The sequence below is a fragment of the Rhynchophorus ferrugineus genome, unplaced genomic scaffold (assembly GCF_030347505.1).
Source record: "Rhynchophorus ferrugineus isolate W39M unplaced genomic scaffold, kcgeb_rfMv2 rfM11, whole genome shotgun sequence".
NCBI classification, from domain to species: Eukaryota; Metazoa; Arthropoda; class Insecta; order Coleoptera; family Curculionidae; genus Rhynchophorus; species Rhynchophorus ferrugineus.
In genome coordinates, this window is record NW_027472590.1 from 32,414,654 (window position 1) to 32,439,598 (window position 24,945).

Genomic DNA, 24,945 nt, shown 5'->3' on the forward strand with positions numbered 1-24,945 from the left:
TGCGTAAAAGACAATTTGCATGATTCAATTAATTCCGACAATACGAACTGCTAACTCGTTTAAGTGCTTCCTCGTTACTCCGAATCACAATCTAACCGATTGTTAATTGAAAATATTCAAATTTTATTCGGCGAATAGTTTAGCGAAAGGAAAATTATGCACCATAACGACTCGGTTTTAGACAGATACTCGACATAACCTCAATCTTTAATACCTCTAGAAGATATCTTAGCAAATAATGACAGTACTATCGGTTTGACCCAGATGTCAGCGCGCAAATATTTATTTTCGAAATACACTTGAAGATATCACAAGAAATACACAAAATAAAACGAATAATCTTGAAGTTCGTTTTCAATGAACTATTTTATGTTGTTTATAAATATGAATCGGAAATGCCAAACAGTAACGTTTTAAATCAAAGAACGCTTTTGTGTCGTAAAACAGTTCGCGGTAATTAACCCGTGAGAGTGAGTGAGACCGACAACAATACCGAAACGTCAAACCTTCGACCAGTAAATTTGTCGATACGGCGCGGTTTCTCTTACCTGTCGTTCGAAATATCAGGTAAAAAATACCATTTCTTCCGTACGCTCTACTGTCGAAAATAAATCGGATGGAAGGAAACCATTATTCGGAACGATGTATCGGTGATTTATAACGTCTAACGTCACGGTGAACTGTTTATTAAATGTCTATTTTTTCTGGTTATTCTTGGTAATTAACCGCAATCGCTCTCAGTTATCTGCTGTCGCTGAAAGTGTTCTTGGTGCTTGACCTTTCGTATGTTTGTGATCGTAGTTAGCTGATTAAGACGTATCTCGCCGATAGGATTTTGGAGTTTGTTTAGTGCCGTTCAAAACTTAAAAAAGAGTGTACCGTTTCCATGGGACCGTCAACAATATTAAAACGTTGTTTTAAGTACCTTTTGTTACTCATTGTGGTTGCGGAATGTAGAAAATGTAAGTCGTACGTGTTTTTCCATAAATCGTCCATCGAATAATATATAAAGAGCGGTAATTTAATGGCAAGTAGCAAAATAAACATGCAGCGCGATACATAACCTTGATTTTGTCCATGGTTTGTTGACATTGTGAAATAGGACACTTTAATTGGATAGAATTAGCGTTTGTTCAATGAAAAAGAAATTCTTGTAATCGAAACCGTGTGTATATTTGTATATTTTGCCATATTTTACTGGGCGATATTGTGCTGCCCGAGTTATTACAAGTTACGTTGTTTTTGGATGAGGTAGTTTCGATTTTATCAGTTTTTCTAATTTTGGTATATATTAAACAATTGGAATGTCTTCAATAAAATAGAATTTTTCTGGTTTATCGTTTGGCATTGTTTTCTACGTAAGCTCGCGGAATAACCAGTCTTTCATCAATTGAGTCACGATTATTGTTATGGTGAATAATTTATGTTTAAACGTATGTATGTGTTCATGTTTTAATAGACATCAGTGGTCGTGGATTTCATGGAACAATTTATATTTTGTTGGTATTTAAATTAATCTTCTTTTTTAATAACATCATAGGTTAAGCTTAAAACAAGAAATATTTATGATAAAATATTAAATTTTCTGCAAGGTTAAATAGGAATTTTGATTACATTTTTTGATAATACGGTTTATTATTATTTTTATATTCAATTCTAAAGGTATCTTAAAAATATCGATGCTTTATAAATAAAATAATAAGTAAATAAAATTATGAAACAAATATAACGTTATAAAATATAATTTAATTTAACATTATAGTATATCTAATGTATATTTATTCAAGGACTTAAAGAGTGAATTAAAAAGCCACAATAATTTGTAAGTTAGAGTTGTTTTAGTATATTTACATTGACATATGACAACGGTGTCGACCAGTACCAACAAAAATGGAATTTTACAGACGAATTTGGTTACATGTCCGGACGCATCAGACTTTATTCTCTCTCTTTTTAAGTAGAGTAAGGCTAATTAGTAAAATGAGAAAAAAAGTTCCGACTTTAAAAGAGAATTTACGTTTTCGTAAACTGAATTTGGAAGTACGTCGAGGGTGTTAATTGACGTTTTATTGGAAGGAAGAGTAAAGAATGAAGTGTGTTTGGCCAAATTCAATATAAAATAACCATTCAATTTCACTCAAAAGAGCGTCATCTTGTTCAACATCTTAATAAAAAACTAAACTAGGTGTTTTTGCAGCTTACGGTGGTGGAAAAAGCAGCCGATATTCTCCTTCACGCCCTTCTCCATCGAGGCCGTCGCCCTCTCATTCTAGGCCATCATCCTCTTATACTAGGCCATCACCCTCTCATACTAGGCCATCACCGAGTCACACAAGCCAATCCCATCCCAATCCCGTGTCTTTATCCTATAGTCCATCCTATGGTAGTTCTTCTGTCTCCAGACCTATCGGTTTCGCTGTAAATTCACGGCCAACTAGCTCTGGAGGCAGCGTACGTCCTGTGGGACTGGCCACTAAAAGTCCACCCATATATGGTTTCAGTGTTGGTGGTAGTGCTTTGTCAGTTGGGTCGAAGACATCTCAGGAAGGTAGGAGTGATCAGGAATTGGCATGACCTCATTTTGAAGCATCTAAGTTTTCCTTTCTTTAGTTTTTTCAATAGTTTCAATCATTGTTTTGTCTCATCTCATTTTTGCTAGGAATCGTCAAACGTCCCACAGTTTTGGCTTTTACTTGAATAATAATCAATTAACAATTTCTCTCTCTCTCTCTCTCTCTCTCTCTCTTTTATCCCAATTAAAAGGAGATTGAATGCTATATATATATATATGCAATATAAGATGGTACTGGTGGATCTTGTAGCCAAAAGCGTGCAAAATTCTCCAAAACATTTGCGGTAATAATTAGAGGTTATAAAGCGACAAACGTTGTAAAGCAGAATTCAAACGCGGCAACGTTGCAGCGTGCTAACGTAGTAGATTTTTATGACGTGCATGGGCTGTATTACTGGACGGGCCAACGAAACTAATATTGTTAAAATTTTGATCTGTTAATTTTAAGAGTTATAAAGAAGAATCCGTATGTCAAGTTTGATGTTTGACTAATTTTTCACGACAATACTGATAATTCGATTATTTTAGTTTAATAATTAACATTAATTGGATTTCTGTAGAAAAGTAACGTTGGTTTGGTGAAGATAAGCATAATTAAGTTATTTCGTTGTATTTTGACTACATAGAATATTTTTTTTGCAAAATTAGTTTTTTCTTATTCAACATAATTTCCTTCAAGGGTGATACATTGATTATAGCGACCCTCCAAATTTTCGATACCATTTTTGTAGTACGATTTTCCGTTTGCTTCAAAATAGGAATCAGTTTCGGCGATCACCTCTTCATGCAACGAAAATTTCTTCCCAGTCAGCTTTCTTTTGTGATATGAGAACAGGAAATAGTCACTGGGGGCCAGATCTGGAGAATACGGTGCATGAGGAAGCAATTCATTGATTTTTGCCATCGTTTTCACTGACTTATGACACGGTGCATTGGCTTGGTGAAGCGGCACTTTCTATTTCTTCAAATGCGGCTCTTTTTCAACTTCAAGCGGCCCAATATCACTATGTAATAGTCGCTGTTGATGGTCGTTCCTTTTTCAAGGTAGTCAATGAAAATTATTCCATGCGCATCCCAAAATACAGACGCCATAACCTTGTCAGCCGAGTGTTGGAGCGGGTTCATCGTGTGCAGTCCACTTGGATGACTGTCGATTGGACTTCGGAGTGAAATGATGGAGCCATGTTTCATCCATTGTCACATATCGATGCAAAAACTCGGGTTTATTATGCTTAATCATCTTCAAACACTGCTCCGAATCATCAACTCGTCGTTGCTTTTTGTCAAAAGTGAGCTCGCGCGGCACCTACTTTCTACAGAGCTTTCCCATACTCATACTCTCATATCATTCGTGAATGATACGATGTACACGTTCAGTTGATATCTTTAGAGTGTCTGCTATTTCATTCATTTTGAATTTACGGTCATTCAAAATCATTTTGTGGATTTTTTAAATGTTTTCATCGGTAACAACCTCTTTCGGGTGTCCACTGCGTTGACCGTTTTCGGTGCTCATTTCACCACGTCTAAACTTAGCATACCAATCCTTGATGGTTGATTTTCTTGTGGCATTGTCCGGAAACTCGACATCAAGCTAAATTTTTGTTTCAACTGTATTTTTTCCCTTCAGAAAGCAATATTATCAACATGCGAAATTCCTTTTTATCCATTTTTTCACAATAACAAAAGTTGCTTTACTCAAAATGCTATAATTCACAAACTAATAATCCGACAGCTGTCAAATTTATACACGCATATCTAGAGGGTTAGGGCTAACTAAAATGTAACTAATGTGCTAACTAATGTGTCAGGCCGGGTGACTTTTCAATTAACCTGTTAGTAGTTGAGATACATCATTAAATTATTAACTTTATAATAATCGTGACACAACATCATCCGAAAACAACAATGACTTGATCACAAACAAACTCTGATACCCGTTTCAGTAAAAGTAAAAACAAATTTTAACCCCTTATTTTTACAGGGTTTGGGGGTGGCAAAAGCGGGCGGATTTCCTCTTCGCGCCCTTCCCCGTCGAGACCCTCGACCTCCTACTCTAGACCGTCCTCACACTATCCCAGTCCGTCCCATCCTAATCCCGTTTCTCTCTCCTATAGTCCGTCCCATGGCAGTCCATCCTCGGCCTCCAGACCGATCGGTTTCGATGTCAATTCGCGACCATCTAGCTCGGGAGGTAATACGCATCCTGTGGGTCCACCCAACTATGGTTTTAACACCGGGGGTGGTAGTTCGTCGTTCGGATCGAAACCGTCATCAAACCAAGGTAGGAACCGCCACGAGAGTCTAGTTCTGGAGAATCCCGGCATGCGTACAATGATTTGAATTTTGGCAACGTTGCCGTTTGTTGAAAATTTTACGTACATTTGAAGAAATTTACCTAATATTTGTATTGGGACTCGAGTTAACATTTTTTTGCTACATATTTCATTTTCTCTGCAATTTTAAAAAGAAAACAATACGTAATTATTTATCAATATACAAATACTACAATAACAAACCAAAGTTTACGAATTCCTGATCGATTACGCCCAGATTTGGAACTGGTAATATTTTTACTAAAATGAGAAGCTCCAACCTAGAAAATCTCCAAGCCAGCTAAACTTCAACGTTTCTTGTTCAATTTTAATACCCTGGAATAACTATATGATCAACGAACCATGATTTTGTTGAGATATACTCACATAAAGATCGTCGAGTCCTATTTATCTGTACTTTTGGTTTTGCAAGGTCGACTGTGCCTAAAATATAATGAATTTGGTATAGAACTGAATCCGGTTTACAAAATCAAACTAAAAATTGATTGGATACGTACCTGGATGGATGTTCATATGTCTGTTCAGGTGAATTTGTAACAATTTTCACGAATTAATAATTTATCCATTACTGCTTACCATTTATAATTAAAATATGAAGAGTACAAGAACAAATAAACTATAAAGAATAAAAATTTTAACTTTACAAAACAGATCTCCAACCAATATCAGGGCCAAATCCAAAATGGCTGTTTTATTCGATTTACTTCCCGATTGCTTGTTAGGATTCTCCAGAAATAGCCACCACAGGGATCTGAAGGTCTTGGGAGTGGCGAGGGATTGATTGGATTGGTTAATTATTTCCGCAGAACATGTTAGTGTTGCCAAAAATGTAGGAACATCGAACACGGCAGTGGGTGGTGGTGCGCAACCTTCTCCATATGGGTTTAAACCCGCGGGGACGTCCAACACAGCAAGTGGTGGGGTTCAGCCTCCATCTTACGGATTTAAACCAAGCGCTCCTGTCGACCATGCTACCAATGCTAAACCCCTGGGCACTTCGAACACGGCGGGTGGTGGTTCACAGCCACCAGCTTACGGGTTTAAACCTAGCGCGCCGGTTGGGCCTCCCACCAATGTGAAGCCAGTCGGAAATACACAACCAGGTGTAGCTTATCCAGGTATTTTTCTTCGTTCTTTCATAAGATGTACAAATATGTCTCTTTCAGTTCAACAGCTTTAACTTGAAGAGGTTTTCAAACGAGATACATTGATGTAGTGACCTTTAATTATCTCTTGGTTGAATCGAGCAATCATCTTTTATTTCTCACTTTTTTTTAAGAGCTAACATCAAAATATCGCTAGAAATTCATCAGTGATATTCTTATTTAAATGTATAACTCAAAAATATTCTTATTCTGAATTTCTGGAGTAATTAAGAGTATTAATAGTTACAAAATCACAAATATATAAAAACAGCTTTCTCCAGAAATACACATTGGTACAGAATATGCAGAAAATAATAAGAAAAGGGCGAGTTTACAGTTCTTAACTAAATGTCATTAGTAAGAATACTAGGACTATTTAAAAAAGCCGAAACGTTATTTGGGTGATATCATATCATCAAATTTTAACAGATAAATAGTCATAACACTTTAAGTGTCTGCCTGGAGTTGGTTGACACTTGCTGGACATACAAAAACGTATTCTTCAACGCAGCCGTTTGGTTCGTCATATTGAATTTGAATTTGAAACGCAATTGATACAACCGTTGTTTCTTTCAATGATGGTTCATCAAGCCTATTTTTTTGTTTATGATGTATTTATGTACTTGATTTGAGTATTGGGAGAATATTCCAACTGAATTAAGTCTGCAGAGTGATAGAAGTTAGTCAGAGTTAAAGAGGCGACATTACAAGTTCTAGTATTTGTAAATGTCGAAAACATTTTTCTCGAACTTAGGTTTTTGAAATCAATAAGCAACAGAACTCTTAGTAATCTACCCTATCTAATTTATCTTATCTAATTAATTTTTCCTAACAGATAACCATTAGATGTACCAATTTATTTTCGTCGGCGTTTATTCTCCATGTCCGAGTCCACTTATTTATACTGTTACCCCTCTACTGTAATTTTTAGTTACCTGTTTGCTGTTTCCAGTAGCAAGTATCGACAGGATCATCAGTAAATAACAGGTCAATTTAAAAGTCCCCGATCAGACCCATAGATGGCACTACTAGAATTATATCCATATATTTTTTTAGTTAGCCCTAACCCTCAAAAAATGCGTGTTTAATTTTGACAGCTGTGAAACCATTTTTATTATTTTGAAAAAATATGGATAAAAAGGAATTTCGCCTGTTGATAAAATGTTGCTTTTTGAAGCGAAAACATACCGTTGAAGCAAAAACTTGGCTTGATGTCGAGTTTCCGGACACTGCCCCAGGAAAATCAACCATCAAGGATTGGTCTGCTAAGTTTAGACGTGGTGAATTAAGCACCGAAGACAGTGAACGCAGTGGACACCCAAAAGAGGTTGTTACCGACGAAGATATTAAAAACATCCACAAAATTATTTTGGATGACTGTAAATTGAAATTGAGTGAAATAGCAGACACTCTAAAGATATCAACTGAAGGTGTACATCATATCATTCACGAATATTTGGGTATGAGAAAACTTTGTGCAAAGTGGGTGCCGTGCGAGCTCACTTTTGACCAAAAACAACGACGAGTTGATGATTCGGAGCAGTGTTTGAAGATGATCAAGCTTAATAAGCCCGAGTTTTTGAGTCGATATGTGATGAATGGATGAAACATGGCTCTATCATTTCACTTCGAAGTCCAGTCCAGTCCAGATGAACCCGCTCCAAAGCGTGGGAAAATGCAACAGTCGGCTAGCAAGGTTATGGCGTCTGTATTTTGGGATGCGCATATAATAATTTTCATTCACTACCTTGAAAAAGGAAGTACCATCAACAGCGATTATTAGATAGCGTTGTTGAACCGTTTGAAAGACGAAATCGCCGAAGAACGGCTGCATTTGAAAAAAAGAAAGTGCTGCTTCACCAAGACAATGTACCGTGTCGCAAGTCAGCAGTAAGTGAAAACTTTGGCAAAAATCCATGGATTGGGCTTCGAATTGCTTCCTCATCCACCGTATTCTCCAGATCTGGCCCCCAGCGACTATTTTCTGTTCTCAGATCTCAAAAGAATGCTCACTGGGAAGAAATGTTCGTCGAATGAAGAGGTGATCGACGAAACTGAGGCCTATTTTGAAGCAAAAGACAAATCGTACTAGAAAAATGGTATCGAAAATTTGGAGGGTCGCTATAATCAGTGTATCATCCTTGAAGGGAATTATGTTGAATAATAAAAAAAATGATGCCAAAAAATATGTTTTACTATGGTAGGCCGGGGACTTTTTAATTGATCTGTTATTGCTATGCCGATATTTTCCATTTTCTCATCCTGGCCGCGTAAGTAAAAACTGGCCCTAGTATACTTATTATCCTGTGTTACATTTTCTTTAACTTTTTTATTATATGATATGATATATACGACTTTCTCTTCTTTGCCTCTAAAAACATTCTGGCTGAGATATAAGAGTTGAGTTGTTCAGTATATTGCTTTGGGAACATGTTCTAATGTTTGCGGATGCCAAATCTGGCCATGGACCTGGGTTGCATCTAGGAATTGTTAAATATATCAAACAGATATAACCGCTTAATTTTACAGTTCGAATATTGGATATTTTATAGTTCAACCGCCACCGTACAGTCCGTATAATCCAGGCGTTGCACCACCCGCTTACAACCCGGCACATAATCCCGCCGGTTACGGTCCACCGCCACCAGCTTACTCAGCAGGAGGATACGGTCAACATCCCTACGGTGGATACCCCCAACAGCAATACCATGCCGGAGGTTCGTGTTGAAAGGAAACGTTATTTTTTGATCGCGGATGTTCTTGTTGCCATTTAGGTTACCAGCCGCACTACGGAGCTGCCCCAAGTGGAATTACCAACATCAATATAAACAACTATAACACTCACACCAACTATGGAGGAGGTGGTTTCGGGGGAGGCTATGGAGGTTACTCGTCGTACCCAACCTATCACTATTCGCACAGTGATGTTGGAAGTGGGACTTTAGGATTCTTCCTGGGCTACTCTTTGGCTAAACTCACCACTCCAACGTATCATTTTGGGTCGTCTGGGTCTTACTCACCACGGTAAACATATCACCGGACTGTGAATTAATTTTGAGGCGTTCATGTTATCTTTTGGTTTGGTCGTTTATTTGTGATGTCAGCACGTCGCAATGTTGCCGCGATCAAATTTGACTTTTCGTTTATTTTGACCCTAAGATATAATAAAATACTAAAGTAAATAAAATAATGGAAAAAAAGTAACGTTATCAAACATAATTTATTTTAACGTTATATTACATCTTATGCCTATATTATCGAAGGACTTCAACTATGTACCACTACAGCAACAATAGTTAAAGTAGGTGTAGGTTGTTAGAGTTGTTTTATTATATATTAGCGACCCGCCAAGGCTTCGCACGGGTGCAATGCTGATACTAAATTAAATACACTACAGAAAAAATATGAACGTTGTATATAAAAACATAGCGGCCCGCTCCGACTTTGCACGGGCATAAAATATATATGCCTATGTCACTCAATGAAAACATGATTAAAATCGATCCAGTATTTTTGGTTCATTCATTACTGCCCTTGGCCTGCACGCATTAAATTTGGAGTAAAACAATTCCTCTTCCCCTATACTTACTATGAAGATTTCCTGCTATCTTTGGAGTATCTAAATTCATACAATTTTTATTACATTACACATTTTTAAACGCAAATTTTAAATTTGTAATATCTCCGAAAATATTTGTTTAATTTACATGCTGTAAGGAACCATATTGATCTATATTAATTGCACACTGTATTTAAGGTACTTAATTCGATAAGGATTAATGCCGTATTGCTTAAAATAGCTTCGTAAATAAGCCATTTTCTCACGTAAAAAGTAAACAATAAAAATGGTTAATGTGGGTTATCCCTAAAAGATAAACATATACCATCGCGGACTTTTTTGTAGACCTTTTTATGGTGTACAATACTGTAGTACATTAATTTGATCTAACTCGTAGGGTTAGGCAGCGTTTTTGCTAATTGCTAAATAAGCCTAAAAAAATAGGTTAATTTACGACATCACGTTAGAAACCTCTAAAATTAGCAATGTTGCCTTAGTATATTATGCATGTATTATACATATAAACCTTCCTCTTGAATCACTCTATCTATTGAAAAAAACCGCATCAAAATCCGTTGCGTAGTTTTAAAGATTTAAGCGCACATAGGGATATAGGGACAGAAAAGGCGACTTTGTTTTATACTATGTAGTAGTGATACATTGGACTCTTTTCCACACGAGCTATCAAGTATAGTCTATTCAAAGTTATTTTGTACATACGTCATCTAAATATGTGACGTCAAAACGCCGCAATGTTGCCGCATCAGCTATAAGTTTTAGTGCATTTTGGCTTTAACATACAACAAAATTTTAATCCAAATGAAATAATCGAACAAAAATGTTATCAAATATAATTTATTTTAACATTATGGTATATCTAAAAACTACATTTAATTATTCAGCTACAATAGTTTATAATTTAGTGTTATAACCTTTCATCGCTATTGCTTTCAAGGATTTTGTATACATCTGACAACAACCGGACGACTTTACAGACTTCGTTCGTTCGTTTACCTTTAGTTGTTTTCACTCTCCTCACTCTGTCTCAGGAATTTCCAGCATTGCACAGCATTACCACATATCCTGAAAGTTTCCTTCGGTCACTTTCACTTTCCGACTCACTGTCCAATTCAATCACTAAACTGTTAATTTCTAATCTTTCTAAAACATGTTTACGATTCCACCATTTATCAATTACTTCCTTTGTATGTCTTATCGAGTTCATCCAAACCGAAGATGTTATGGTTGACAATGATTCCCTCCACATATCCAAATAGTTATTAATGGAATATCTCGACCAGCAATGTATCTGCGATTAATTATTAATAAATATAATGACCAAAAAACCTAATCGAATGCTATTGTAACTTTTACCTTTTTTCATCAATTTTTGTTGTCTTTACACTTTTTTCTTACTGTCTTGCCAAGAGTGCCACAAGTTTCATCAAGATACACAAATTCATATCTATCTATAAACTATATCATATTTATATCTATAAACTATATCTTCCTTGGTCTTATTTTATGCCTTTAAAAGTTGAATTCTTTTTAAGGCAATGTCTGGAAGTTTCATTCTTAAGAAGCTCAAAAAGCTGCCTGTCCCAGACATGACAGACAATTTTCTCTATAATAATTTTATTAAACTACTAGCGACCCGCCCCGGCTTCGCACGGGTGCAATGATGATACTAAATTAAATACATTACAGAAAAAATATGAACGTTGTATATAAAAACATAGCGGCCTGCTCCGACTTTGCACGGGCATAAAATATATATGCCTATGTCACTCAATGAAAACATGATTAAAATCGATCCAGTATTTTTGGTTCATTCATTACTGCCCTTGGCCTGCACGCATTAAATTTGCAGTAAAACAATTCCTCCTCCCCTATACTTACTATGAAAATTTCCTGCTATCTTTGGAATATCTAAATTCATACAATTTTTATTACATTACACATTTTTAAACGTAAATTTTAAATTTGTAATATCTCCGAAAATATTTGTTTAATTTACATGCTGTAAGGAACCATATTGATCTATATTAATTGCACACTGTATTTAAGGTACTTAATTCGATAAGGATTAATGCCGTATTGCTTAAAATAGCTTCGTAAATAAGCCATTTTCTCACGTAAAAAGTAAACAATAAAAATGGTTAATGTGGGTTATCCCTAAAACATAAACATATACGATGGTCGGACTTTTTTGTAGACCTTTTTATGGTGTACAATACTGTAGTACATTAATTTGATCTAACTCGTAGGGTTAAGCAGCGTTTTTGCTAATTGCTAAATAAGCCTAAAAAATAGGTTAATTTACGACATCACGTTAGAAACCTCTAAAATTAGCAATGTTGCCTTAGTATATTATGCATGTATTATACATATAAACCTTCCTCTTGAATCACTCTATCTATTGAAAAAAACCGCATCAAAATCCGTTGCGTAGTTTTAAAGATTTAAGCGCACATAGGGATATAGGGACAGAAAAGGCGACTTTGTTTTATACTATGTAGTGATGTTCATATCGATAAAATAGTTTGTGAACTTACTGTTCTTATACATTTCGTATATTTGTATGTAGACGGGTTTTCTTGGGTGAATCTAACGTATTATACTTCATTTTGTAAGCGATGTTATTCACAGTACCCACACTAATATTTAGCGTCGTAGCAACCCGCTAAAAACATTTTCAGTACAATCGTAGGGACTTAATTAATTTAATATCATCAATAATTACCTCTATAACGGAAATTATAAGCAAAAGGGGGCCTCCACTATCTCGTTCCTTTTCGAAATAACTTATGAAAGCCGCAGTTAATTTGTGACCCTGATTTTCAAACGAAATTATATCATATATTACCGCAATTTAAAATTTATCAAAATAATCTAAGGGCTAAAATAACGTTTTTCGGTTTTTAATCCGTAGTAATAATAACTAATATTTTGATTAATTTTGTGTACGTCTGACAAGTGGCCGCCGTCGGTTTGTCAGACGTATGCAATATTCTTTAATGCAATACTGTTAAGAGGTTTTAACTCTTAACATTGCAATGTTTCGACGTCACAAATATCCATAACGCATTACTAACAAAACTTTGAATAAACTATATGTGTACTTTTCAGTCCTTGTGTTATCTAACACTTGTTCACGATTCCACGAATCAATTTCTTTTTCTGAGTGTCTGATGGAATCCATCCAGATCAGAAGATCTTATGGTATATTTCATATGAATTCGATTGTATTGAATTTGCAGTGATAGGAAGGAAGGCGTAGTACTCCAAAAATTATATTACATTAACGCAATTAAAAATTTAATTAAAAATCCGAGTAAAAATTTGAGATAGTTTACTCTTCAACATGGAATTTTCAAAACATATATTATGGTTACCAATATATTATGTATGCAAGTATTTATGATATGGTGCAGTGGTTCTCCGAGTTCTCTAACAGTTGATTTTCAAACCAGAGCTAAATCATGTTGATGAATACCAGCAACTGAATAGTTGATGAGTTGATGACGGGCAGGGACCCCAACGTTCGAGTTGAAAGTTCTTAAGTTGATTAAACATTTTTGGACGATACTGTTTTATGTCGATCTCTGAATCCATAAGAAAATCCCTCAAAATTAATTCACGTTACCTTTTCGTTCAATTTAATTCAAAATAATATGTTGCTCATATATTAGGTACGATCACTACGAGGTACATCACTACTACCACAACAAGGAATCGATCCCAGCCCAGTCCACCATTCAACCGAACGCTATCGTCGGATGTATCGGTGATAGCGGTACTATTTGTCCGTCCGGAACGACATCCTTGTGCACCAACAACGGGGCTATTCTGTGTGTGGCCAGCGCCACTAGTACCGTGCCTTGTACGGACCAGAAAGAAGGAAACTGCGTGAAAACGGTAGTACCGTGCGTGAACGGTACTGGCGACTGCAGCGCCGGTCAGAATAAATCAATTTCGATTCCCTGCATATCCAAAGCGAAAGTCATGGGAAATATTACCTACGTCAACAACACCATCATAGTTAACAACACGACTATTATTAACAACTCCATTGTCGTCAATAACAATATGACTGTTAGCAATAACAATATGACTGTTACCAGTAGCAACAGTACGGTGAACAATACATCCAGTACCGTTTCGAACACTACGACAGTGCCCACCATAATGACCACTCTTATCCCAGAAACAACCACCATGGCAGCCCTCAACAGGAGCAAACGAGATACGTCGACTTTGCCGGTCAACGATTTCTGCGTGACAATTCTGGCTTTACCAGCGGAGAGGAAACCCACTCCTCAAGAGAAATTCTTATCGGCGGGTACCACTTTCTTCTCCAAATTCTTTGTCAGAGCTTTTGGTGCCAACAACTTGTAGTTGGAGTTTCACAACGAATGAACATCGAACGAAGAATAAGATTCATTCATCTTATTTAGACATAAAATATGTTAATATATTGTTTTGAACGTGTTTACATAATTCTCTTTCTATAGTTAAATATCAATTATTTAAGTTAAAGTTATAGTAGTTAGAAAATAAATGGTTATACATACGTGTTGTTTATTTTTCATTATTTTATTTCAGGATTGTTTTTGTTTAAGTACATTTTTTTAAATATCAATATTTTTTTGACCAATATATTGATATTTTTTAATATAAAAAAACAATTAAGAATATTTAAAATTAGAATTAAGCTGCTTGGTCAAGTTTGAAGATAAATAATAATTGCTGGCAGTATTAGACCACTACTTCAGTCTAAAAATTATGGTTTTACCAGCAGAGAGAAGGCACACTTTTGGAGAAAAATCTTTATACAGCTTCTTCTCTAAATTATTTGTCAGAGTTTTGGTGCCAATAGCAGGTAGTTGGAGTTTCACAATGAATGAGCATCGAACGAAGAAAAACATTCATTCATCTTATTTAGACATAATATAGTTAAATATGAGTTATTTAAGTTATAGTAGTTAGAAAATAAATGGTTATACATACGTGTTGTTTATTTTTCATTATTTTATTTTAGGATTGTTTTTGTTTAAGTACATTTTTTTAAATATCAATATTTGTTTGACTAATATATTGATATTTTTTAATCTAAAAAAGACAATTAAGAATTTTTAAAATTAGAATTAAGAAACTTTTTAGTATGTCTTCTATATATATATATATGTAGTTGTTACACTACTAAGCTGCTTGACCATGTTCGAAGATAAATAATAATTGCTGGCAGTAATAGACCACTACTTCAGTTTAAAAATTTTGGTTTTACCAGCAAAGAGAAGGCACACTTTTGAGAAAAATCTTTATACAGCTTCTTCTCTAAATTATTTGTTATTATATTTAATAGAGTTTTTTTATTTTAGGATTGTTTTCATTTAAGTACCTTTTTTCAAATTATCGATATTTTTTTTGACTAATATATTGGTATTTTATGAAATAATAAAAAAATTAAGAATTTTTGAACTTTTTAAATACTACCGAATAAATCTTTAAAATTAAGTTTTTGGTACCTAGGTTTGTTACAGTTTTTTGGCATTTGGTTTTATAACATAAAGGTTTATTAAGAATATTGTTTTTTAAGATGTTCAAAAAATGTTTTGTTTTCCGATAATTCTCGTAGCTGTTGCAAAAGATATCTATATATTTAAAAAGAAGTGTCGATATGTCGATATTTTTCTCCGTGGCCCGTATCCCTACATTGTGTGGCTTCAAAAAATGACTGCATCAAACTTCATTTAAACAACGATTAGTTAGTTGAACTTTCGGATTTTATCAGCAGAGAAAAGTGCACTTTTAAAGAAAAGTACTTCCTAGATCAAATAATTAGATTTTTCTCCAAATCCTTTGTCATAAATTTTGGTATATTAATAATTTTCTAGTAAAAAATGGACCGGGATTGATCGGTATCTGATTCTGACTGAAGAAATTATTATTGTTTAACTATTAGATATTTTGTTTTACCCCTAAAGAACTTTGTGTGAGAACTTTTTGTTATAACTGATCATTATTCGAACCAGTTTTTTTCAGCTTTTTTCAAGGAAAACGAAAAGCTAGAAGGGTATGGCACAGGCCCAGATATACTGCAAACAAAACAATATTATGTAATGTAAGATGTAATTAATATAAAAATGGCATAACTATATTGCTTCATATATAGATCAAATAATAAACGTTTTGTGTTTTATTGTCCAGTTTCTGACACTTTTTTGATAAGATGTATAACGAAAATCACTACTAACACGAAAAATTGTTACCGGACCTGCACATTTTCAACGAAAACCAACAAACATTTCCCGTAATGTGATGCTCGATACAGTAAACATCCATTATCATCAAGAACGAAAATATCTTGAATTCTCGTCGGTTCTTTTTTCCTCTCTCCCGCCAGTATCGCCGAAACTCGTGCAGTATTTTATAGTCGTGCTAAACGTGACCAGGTGGCGTAAACGACAAGCAGCTGTGGATCGAAGTAAATACGTTTTGCGTAACGATTTTAGCTCTCCGCTAACTAACAGGAAACCGCAGGAACAGGAAAAGGCTGTAAAACGGTAATTTTTCGTTTTGCACAGTTTCAACTACACTCGTTCTAAATCCTAGTCCAATATAAATGTATAGGATGTCTCAATATAAAAACATATATTTGTTTTTTTGTTCATACTTTCTTGATAATTTTCTTTCCTTAAGACGCCACAAAAAACATGTACCGTTTACGGATATCATAAATCGTTTCGAATACTTACAATTCGATCTGATAATTCGATATTTTAGTTTGTGTTTAGTAAAATGTTTCAGTGATGATATGAAATGAATTAGGTGGGATTGTCGCTTTTTCAGTTCCTGAAATAATAAAGACAGTTGCCATGAATGGGAACATTGTTGATGTTTTTTTCACTAGAGTCTAGTCTTGGAGAAATCCCGCATGCGCATAAGATTTTGAGTTTGCAATGTTGTCAGTTGTTGAAAATTATACGTATATTTGAAGAATTTAATAAATTATCTTGAATTCATTTTCGTCCTCTATAGTATAAAACCTTTCATACACGTCTTTCATTATGAAATAGTCCTGAAAAGAAAAATACATATATACTACAATAAAAAACCAAAGTTATATATTTTTGTAAATTACTTAGTTAATTTATTTTGTTATTGTAGGCTTATATAATATATCTAAGTTATTTAACCTGGGGCCTCCCTGATGCTTTAATTCTTGCGCGAGTTGAATTTTGTAGGGGTGCAAATTTAGGTATTCGTTCAAAATACGGTGTAATGAAGGAAATTGAAAAACTTGGATTATCATGAATATACTAAAATTTTATAACCGACCTTTCGTGGACGTTGAGTATAGGACATTTTCCATGTATCTAAGGTTCTGAAGACCTTAGCCGATCGGGTTTCGGGTTCTCCATTGTTGTATTGGTCTTTCCAAGCTTCCCAGTTGAGGTTGTTATGTCACAAAAGGTAGATTGAAGTTATTCAAGTTCGCTAGCGATGAAATGTTAGAATTAGGAATCATCTATGCTATTCCTTGCAAATACTTTAGCCCTGCGAAACAGTTAAACTAATACAGTTCAGAATAGAATGGAAGTTGGTTTCCGTGACACTATAATCTGAGTCAGAAGCTAGATGGAGCTAAGAGGTCAATTGGAAAGTCCCCAGCCTACCATAGTAAAACACATTTTTTTGGCAAAATTATTTTTTTTTATTCAACATAATTTCTTTCAACGGTGGTACTCTGATTATAGCGACCCTCTAAGTTTTCGATACCATTTTTGTAGTACGATTTGTCCTTTGCTTCAAAATAGGCCTCAGTTTCGGCGATAACCTCTTCATTCGATAAAAGTTTGTTCCCAGTGAGCAATTTTTTGAGATCTGAGAACAGGAAATAGTCGCTGGGGGCTAAATCTGGAGAATACGGTGGAATACGAAGCAATTCGTAGCCCAATTCATGGATTTTTGCCATCATTTTCACTGATTTGTGACACGGTACATTATCTTGGTGAAGCAGTACTTCCTTATTCAAGATAGTCAATGAAAATTGTTCCATGCTCATCCCAAAATACAGACGTTTTCCCACGCTTTGGAGCGGGTGCATCGTGTGCAGTCCACTCGGACGACTATCGATTGGACTTCGGAATGAAATGATGGAGTCATGATTCACCGATTGTCACATTTCGACTCAAAAACTCCGGTTTATTACGTTTGATCATTTTCAAACACTGCTCCGAATCGTCAACTCGTCGTTATTTCTCATACCCAAATATTCGTGAATGATATGATGTACACGTTCAGTTGATATCTTTAGAGTGTCTGCTATTTCATTCAATTTCAAGTTACGGTCATTCAAAATCATTTTGTGAATTTTTTAAATGTTTTCGTCGGTAACAACCTGTTTTGTATGTCTACTGCGTTCACCGTCTTCGGTGCTCATTTCACCACGTCTACACTTAGCACACCAATCCTTGATGATCGATTTTCCTAGGGCAGTGTCCGGAAACTCGGTATGAAGTCAAGTTTTTGCTTCAACTGTATTTTTTCAATTGAAATTCCTTTTTATCCATTTTTTTCACAATAACAAAAGTTGCTTCACTCAAAATGCTATAATTCTCAAACTAATAATCCCACAGCTGTCACCAATTTATACGCACATATTTTTATGGTTAGGGCTAACTAAAAACATATGGGTTTAATTCTAGTAACGCCATCTATGTGTCAGGCCGCGGATAGCTTTCTGAACAATATAAGCAGAGTACTAAAACTATGATTTTCCTTCAATTTTCACAAACTGTACCATTTCAATGGGTTCAAAAAGACTACAATAATAATGTGAGTTTATCGCTTTACACCATTAAAACGAATAGTTTTTGGGTTACGTTCGAATTACCCCTGTAATTAAATTTAGCTCGGGATAATATTTGCATTTCGGTCTCAATCCGTTTCGAGGAATTGTACAATAACATAAACAGTATCAAGAGTTATGAGTTATAAATATTTGGCCAAAATTCAAACGCTCAAGGATCGATTTTCTGTTTTATCCGCCGGACAAACAGCATTTCCGTAGAAAAATGTCTTGTATATATATGTTAACGGTCACGATCACATGCCCTGGCGCATAACTGATATATGTTTTCTATTTTTCATTTTTTTAATCTAAATTATTATTATTACCGTGTTGAAAAGCTGGTTTCGGTTGTTCAATTGTTAAGAGTGGAAACGGAAATGAGAAAACAAAGGACTGAGACTGAGAACTGAGACTTTTGGTCGCTCAGGGCACTCATCTGCTATCATAGCGCCTTTTGGCTACCACATGTTTAGATCGATCACCTACCAAAGAATGTTGAAGAAGTTCGAAAATAGATCCATAATCATATCATCGCTGCCAAACCAACATCGTTCTTTCGATACAGTACCGCCATATTACCAGAGGTATGGCAAAAATTGTAGAAAATGATAATTGGAGAATATTTTGATTAATATATATTATACACATTTTTCGCAATAAAGGTCCTTTTAATAAATAAGATCATAATCCGTGCAAATATCAGTGAAATTCATGCCAATGAATTTCCTTTGAAAAACACTAAAAAACTAGATTATTTTTCACCAACCCAAAAGAAAAATATTTAGGGCAATTTTTTGTATCAATATAATTTTTCGATTCAATTTATTCTACGTATTTTTCAGCCTGTGTAATATTTTTTAATCTAGTTATTGATAGAATTATGTATATCCACAGGGCACGGTCACCGAAGAACCATAAATAAAACGGTTAAAACAACCGAGAAGGTTTTATTCATATATTTTTGTAATATCCAATAGATGTTATATGCGAGGTATTTGTTATTATATGGTAATAAAATATGATATAAATACGCGTCAAATATATCATTGTTCAAATTGATTTTTATATTTTTTGATTATGTAATATTTTCATGCATTAATTTCATATATTCAATTATGTAATTTATTTTATTCATCACCTTGATCTTTTAGATTGTATGGGCCGATTTTCGGGGCCGATATGAAAGGGTTTTTGAATATTTACATATCAAATTCAAGGCAATCTAATAGCTGTAGATGATTAGCATCTGAATCTGGATCATTTGTTAAACTCATCAATGGACCACTATAAAAAGGCTCCTGGTTATAATTTAATAAGTGGCCAAGTACTTGAAGAGCAAAAAGGGCGTAGTAAAACTTGCCCATCTAAGAGGTCAATTAAAAAGTCCCCGGCCTGACACACAGATGGCGCTACTAGAATTAAATCCATACGTTTTTCAGTTAGCCATAAACGTCTAAAGATGCATGTATAAATTTGATAGCTGTCGGATCATTAGATGGTGAATTATAGCAGATATATTATATTAGAGCGAAGCAACTTTTGTTATTGTGAAAAAAATGGATAAAAAGAAATTTCGCGTGTTGATAAAATATTGCTTTTTGAAGGGAAAAATACAGTTGAAACAAGAACTTGGTTTGATGCCGAGGTTCCGGACACTGTCCCAGGAAAATTAACCATCAAGGATTGGTATGCTATGTTTAGACGTGGTGAAATGAGAATCGAAGGCGGTGAACGCAGTGGACGCCCAAAAGGGGTTGTTAATGATGAAAACATAAAAAAAATCCACAAAATGATTTTGAATGACCGTAAATTGAAACTGAATAGCAGACACTAAAGATATCAACTGAACGTGTACATCGTATCATTCACGAATATCTGGGTGTAGGGAAGATCTGTGTAAAGTGGGTGCCGCGCGAGCTTATTTTTGACCAAAAACAACAACGAGTTGATGATTCGGAGCAGTGTTGAAGATGATCACGCGTAATAAACCCGAGATATATATACCCGAGATATATATATTCCCGTTTTTGCATCGATATGTGACAATGGATAAAACATGACTCCATCATTTCACTCCGAAGTTCAATCGACAGCCATCCAAGTGGACTGCATACTATGAACCCGCTCCAAAGCGTGGGAAAACGCAACAGTCGGCTGGCAAGGTTATGGCGTCTGTATTTTGAGATGTGCATGTAATAATTTTCATTAACCACCTTGAAAAGTCAACAGCGTCTATTACATAGCGTTATTGGACAGTTTGAAGGACGAAAAACTGCCGAATTTGGGAAAAAAGGGCTGCGTCACCAAGACAATGCACCGTATCACAAGTCAGTGAAAATGATGGCAAAAATCCAGGAATTGGGCTTCGAATTGCTTTCTCATCTACAATATTCTCCAGATCTGGCCCCCAGCGACTATTTTCGGCTCTCAGATCTCAAAAGAATGCTCGCTGAGAAGAAATTTTCTTCGAATGAAGAGGTGATCGCTGAAACTGAGGCCTATTTTGAAGCATAGGATAAATCGTACTACAAAAATAGCATCGAAAAGTTGGAGGGTTGCTATAATCAGTGTATCATCCTTGAAGGGAAATATTTTGAATAAAAAAAAACTAATTTTGCCAAAAAGAATTATTTTACTATGGTAGGCCGGGGACTTTTCAGTTGACTTATTATATTTAAACTATGTATTAAACGCTATTTGGGGTTTTGGGATATATTTTGAAACAGATTTATTTTTAACGATAAATAAATTTAACTCAACTGAAATTTGTATTCTTAATAATATTAGTCAAACTTTAGGAAACATCGAAACTACGAAAAAAAAACAAACACAAGAAATAGAAGGTAAAGAACTAACCAAACCATTAAACTAAAGCGCGCTTTCATCGGTTCCGTTTCCCAAACTTGGATAAAAACGTTAACCCATCCGGATACGCTAAATAGAACGAACTAACGGGAATTAGTGGAGCGCAAGCGAAAGGTCGCCTTCAAATTTATACAATTGGTTGATTTACTACATGGTAAAAGGGTTACCACTATCGGCCTGTTCGAGAGGAACAGAACAGGCTTGGTTTGGTTTTCCTTTAACTACAAGCAAACTCGCTTAGCTTGATCAAATATATGCAAACTCTAAATGTACAGCGTGGAAAAAACGTTTGAGCTTCCTTGGGAGATTAATTCCCAGATTTTGCATTGCGTTCATTGTTAACTACAATTTTTAAAAATATTTATAGAGGAAGAATTGGTACAAAGGTCTATTGTAAAGTCCCCAGCCTGACATATAGATGGCGCTAACAGAATTAAATCCGTAAGTTTTCTAGTTAGCCCTAACCCTCAAAAGATGCGCGTATAAATTTGACAGCTGTCGGATCATAAGTTTGTGAACCATAGCATTTTGAGTGAAGCAACTTTTGTTATTGTGAAATAAATGAACAAAAAGGAATTTCGCGTGTTGATAAAATATTGCATTTTGAAGGAAAAAATACAGTTGAAGCAAAAACATGGCTTGATGCCGAGTTTACGGACACTGCCCTAGGAAAATCAACCATCAAGGATTGGTATGCTAAGTTTAGACGTGGTGAAATGAGCACCGAAGACGGTGAACGCAGTGGGCGCTCAAAAGAGCTTGTTACCAATGAAAACATTAAAAAAATCCACAAAATGGTTTTGAATGACTGTAAATTGAAATTGAATATAATAGCAGACACTCTAAAGATATCAACTGAACGTGTACATCATATAATTCACGAATATTTGGGAATGAGAAAGCTCTGTGCAAAGTGGGGGCCGCCAGAGCTCACTTTTGATCAAAAACAACTATGAATTCCAAACCGTTCCAAAGTTCCAAAACGAAGATCGCAATGTTCTGTCTTTTGTAAGTTTACCCCGTCCCGTCTACTAGTCCTCCAACTCTATCCTGAGGTTAAGGCATTTTCCAAAAAATTGGAAACATGCGCTTGCCGCTATCATTCCAGAAAAGAAAGCTAAGTCCAATCCTTCCGACTATAGGCCCATCAATCTGATTACTTCACTATCCAAACGTACCGAAAAAGCGATATTACACGCTTTAAACAACTTCACAGACGCACACCACTTGATCCCGAACGAACAATTCGGTTTCCGTGCCAAACATTCAAGGCTTCATCGAGCTGCCCGCGCCGCAGCAACTTTCTAAAGCTTTCAATCAAGTATGGTACAATGGTCTAGTCTTCAAAGCGAACCAGCTAGGTGTACCGATTGACCTAATCTGCTGCCCTGATTCATTCATACTTGGATAGTGGATCTTTTCAAGTGAGGATAGGTGACGTAGTCCTTTCGAAAACAGATCTCCGCAGGAGTCCTAGTGCTCTACTAGCCGCTGCCCTGTTTAACCTTTATATGGCTGACATTCCATTCCACAAACGTTCCCACACAGCATTTTATGCAGATGATACAGCTTTCGTCACAGTCCCGACGCCATCCGCGACAGACTGCAAGTTCAATTGAACCATGCGATTGCGTGGTACAAATTCTGGCGATTGCAGATTAATTCGAGCTAAACTCAAGCTATTCTGTTCCACCGTAAGAAGGAGTTCCGCGCCTATCGCCTACAAATCGAGAATGTTCCTATCCCGTAGCCTCAGAAACTATTATACCTTGGTCTCCAGTTCGACCTCAGGTTAAAATTGTCAGGCCAAATTCAGCACGCTATTTGAAAAAGCAATGACGTGTACAGCCTACTATTTCTACTCTTCTGCAGACTCCCAATCCCCAGAAAGCGACTCTGTACAAAATGGTAGTGTAAGGTTCTTCCTAGGCGCCTTAGAACACGATAACAAACTGATCAAATCCCTATCCATCCACAAACCCTGCTAGTTAAAGCAATTACGACAACCCCAGTCGTACCCCAGGGTATCTGTCGCCCACAAAACACTTCTTTACCCCGAACCCGAACCGACCTCAGCAAAAGACCTGGTTGTAGTTGGTCAATGTGTAATAAGAAAAAAAAACTCCTACCAGTCAACTCTGTGCACTTCTCTGGTTGTTTGTTGAAAAAAATGTATTTTTTTATGTTATTCTTTGTAGGACATCTCCACAATTGAACTACGTATGTCCATATAGGTTTCACTATTTACTTATATAATAGCAATTTATTATGTACTGATAATTGTGATTTTCTTCCAATTAGCCAACAGATTTTTCTATATTTTAAGACTGTACATATAATACAATAACTTGAGTATGTAGATATTAAGAAATTGTTAAAATATCAGTTTTAAATAACGCCTGATTCATCTAAAGATCAAATAGTTTCTTATTAAAAAAAAAAGATTTCTGCTCTTATTTTTTTACCGGAAAAAATAACATCAATTCTTATTTTGAAACTTTTGATGCGATATGGCATCTTTATTCCCCTGGGCACAACTTGGAAATGGAAATAAATTTGAAAATATAGGACCCTAACTTTTGATGGTTTGGAAATCGTATTTTTAATAGAATGTATTATGCGTCCAGGTGGGCTGTGGGCTGAAAAATTGATGAATGAAATGAAAAATGAAAAATTGATTTGGATTAGTGGATCAACATTTTTCAGCTTGTGATATCTTTGCGGAATTAAACATTGAAGAAGCAGAGAACCTATGAAGAAATTGACAACAGAAAAGAACAGAAAGAGACAGGAGAATGAGCAAAATGAGCAAAACTGCAATCTTCAAGGATCGTTTGAAAATTTCAGTTAATTCAGTCAACAGAATATGGAATTATGGAAAGCTTAATCCACTTGTTAACTATAAGTGAGCTAGAAATAATTAAGAGTTATATAAAATATAGGTAAAAATGTAACATATAATGAAAACACAACACATATAGAACAAACAATAAATGAAATAAATGGGATAAATTGTTTGGATAAGTCACTTTCGCATCTTAATTATACAGCGACAGAATTATGACTTTGCTATATACTTATATAAAAGGATCACAATCTGCAAGAAAATTCTAAGGGCTATAGGTTTTGTGACGTAATCTTTGTTTTAGTGTATGCTGATTATATGAGTAAATACCCTTTGAATAATATGAAATATTTTTTTTGATCGATTGTATAAAATGGTTTTAGTTTAATCAATAAGGAAATTATTTATTTGCCGATCGAATATGAATATTTTATGTTAACTACATCATAAAATATAACACCAACGGCGAAAATCATATGTCAGAACTCAATCAAATCCATCTCTAAAAATATCCTTGACCAGAAATTGCTTTAAACATATTTCGATAATTCATCAGGGATCACATAAAACGTAATGTAAAAAAATGTCGTTATGATAAATATTTATATAAGTGCACCATGGAGAGACTGTACATTGCTAAGAGTGAAGTGATATAATATACTAGAAAGTATTTTTAGCATCCGAATATATATTGGCTGTATATTATTCCAACAAAATTCGTGTAAACACACTTCAAAAATCCAACAGTAGTGGTTGGATGCTCGGC

At 35.2% G+C, this 24,945-nt stretch overlaps 1 protein-coding gene across 7 annotated transcripts; it reads left to right on the forward strand.

Annotated features, from left to right (window-relative positions):
- The first annotated feature begins 240 nt into the window (after positions 1–240).
- LOC143204524 (uncharacterized) lies at positions 241–14,621 on the forward strand. 7 transcript variants are annotated; one of them, XR_013007622.1, is made up of 8 exons: positions 473–962; positions 2,198–2,548; positions 4,557–4,856; positions 5,715–6,026; positions 8,606–8,770; positions 8,828–9,077; positions 13,305–14,145; positions 14,580–14,621. XR_013007622.1 is itself a non-coding variant. In XM_076417091.1 (7 exons), exons 1-7 carry the CDS (start codon positions 887–889, stop codon positions 14,008–14,010), a joined length of 2,160 nt encoding a protein of 719 aa, XP_076273206.1. In that variant the 5' UTR covers positions 473–886; the 3' UTR covers positions 14,011–14,185. The 7 variants fall into 7 exon arrangements, 3 of the variants coding, with proteins under 3 accessions (XP_076273208.1, XP_076273206.1, XP_076273207.1); XR_013007621.1 differs by having other exon boundaries at positions 14,589–14,621; XR_013007624.1 differs by lacking the exon at positions 2,198–2,548 and having other exon boundaries at positions 241–962.
- The last annotated feature ends 10,324 nt before the right edge of the window (positions 14,622–24,945 follow it).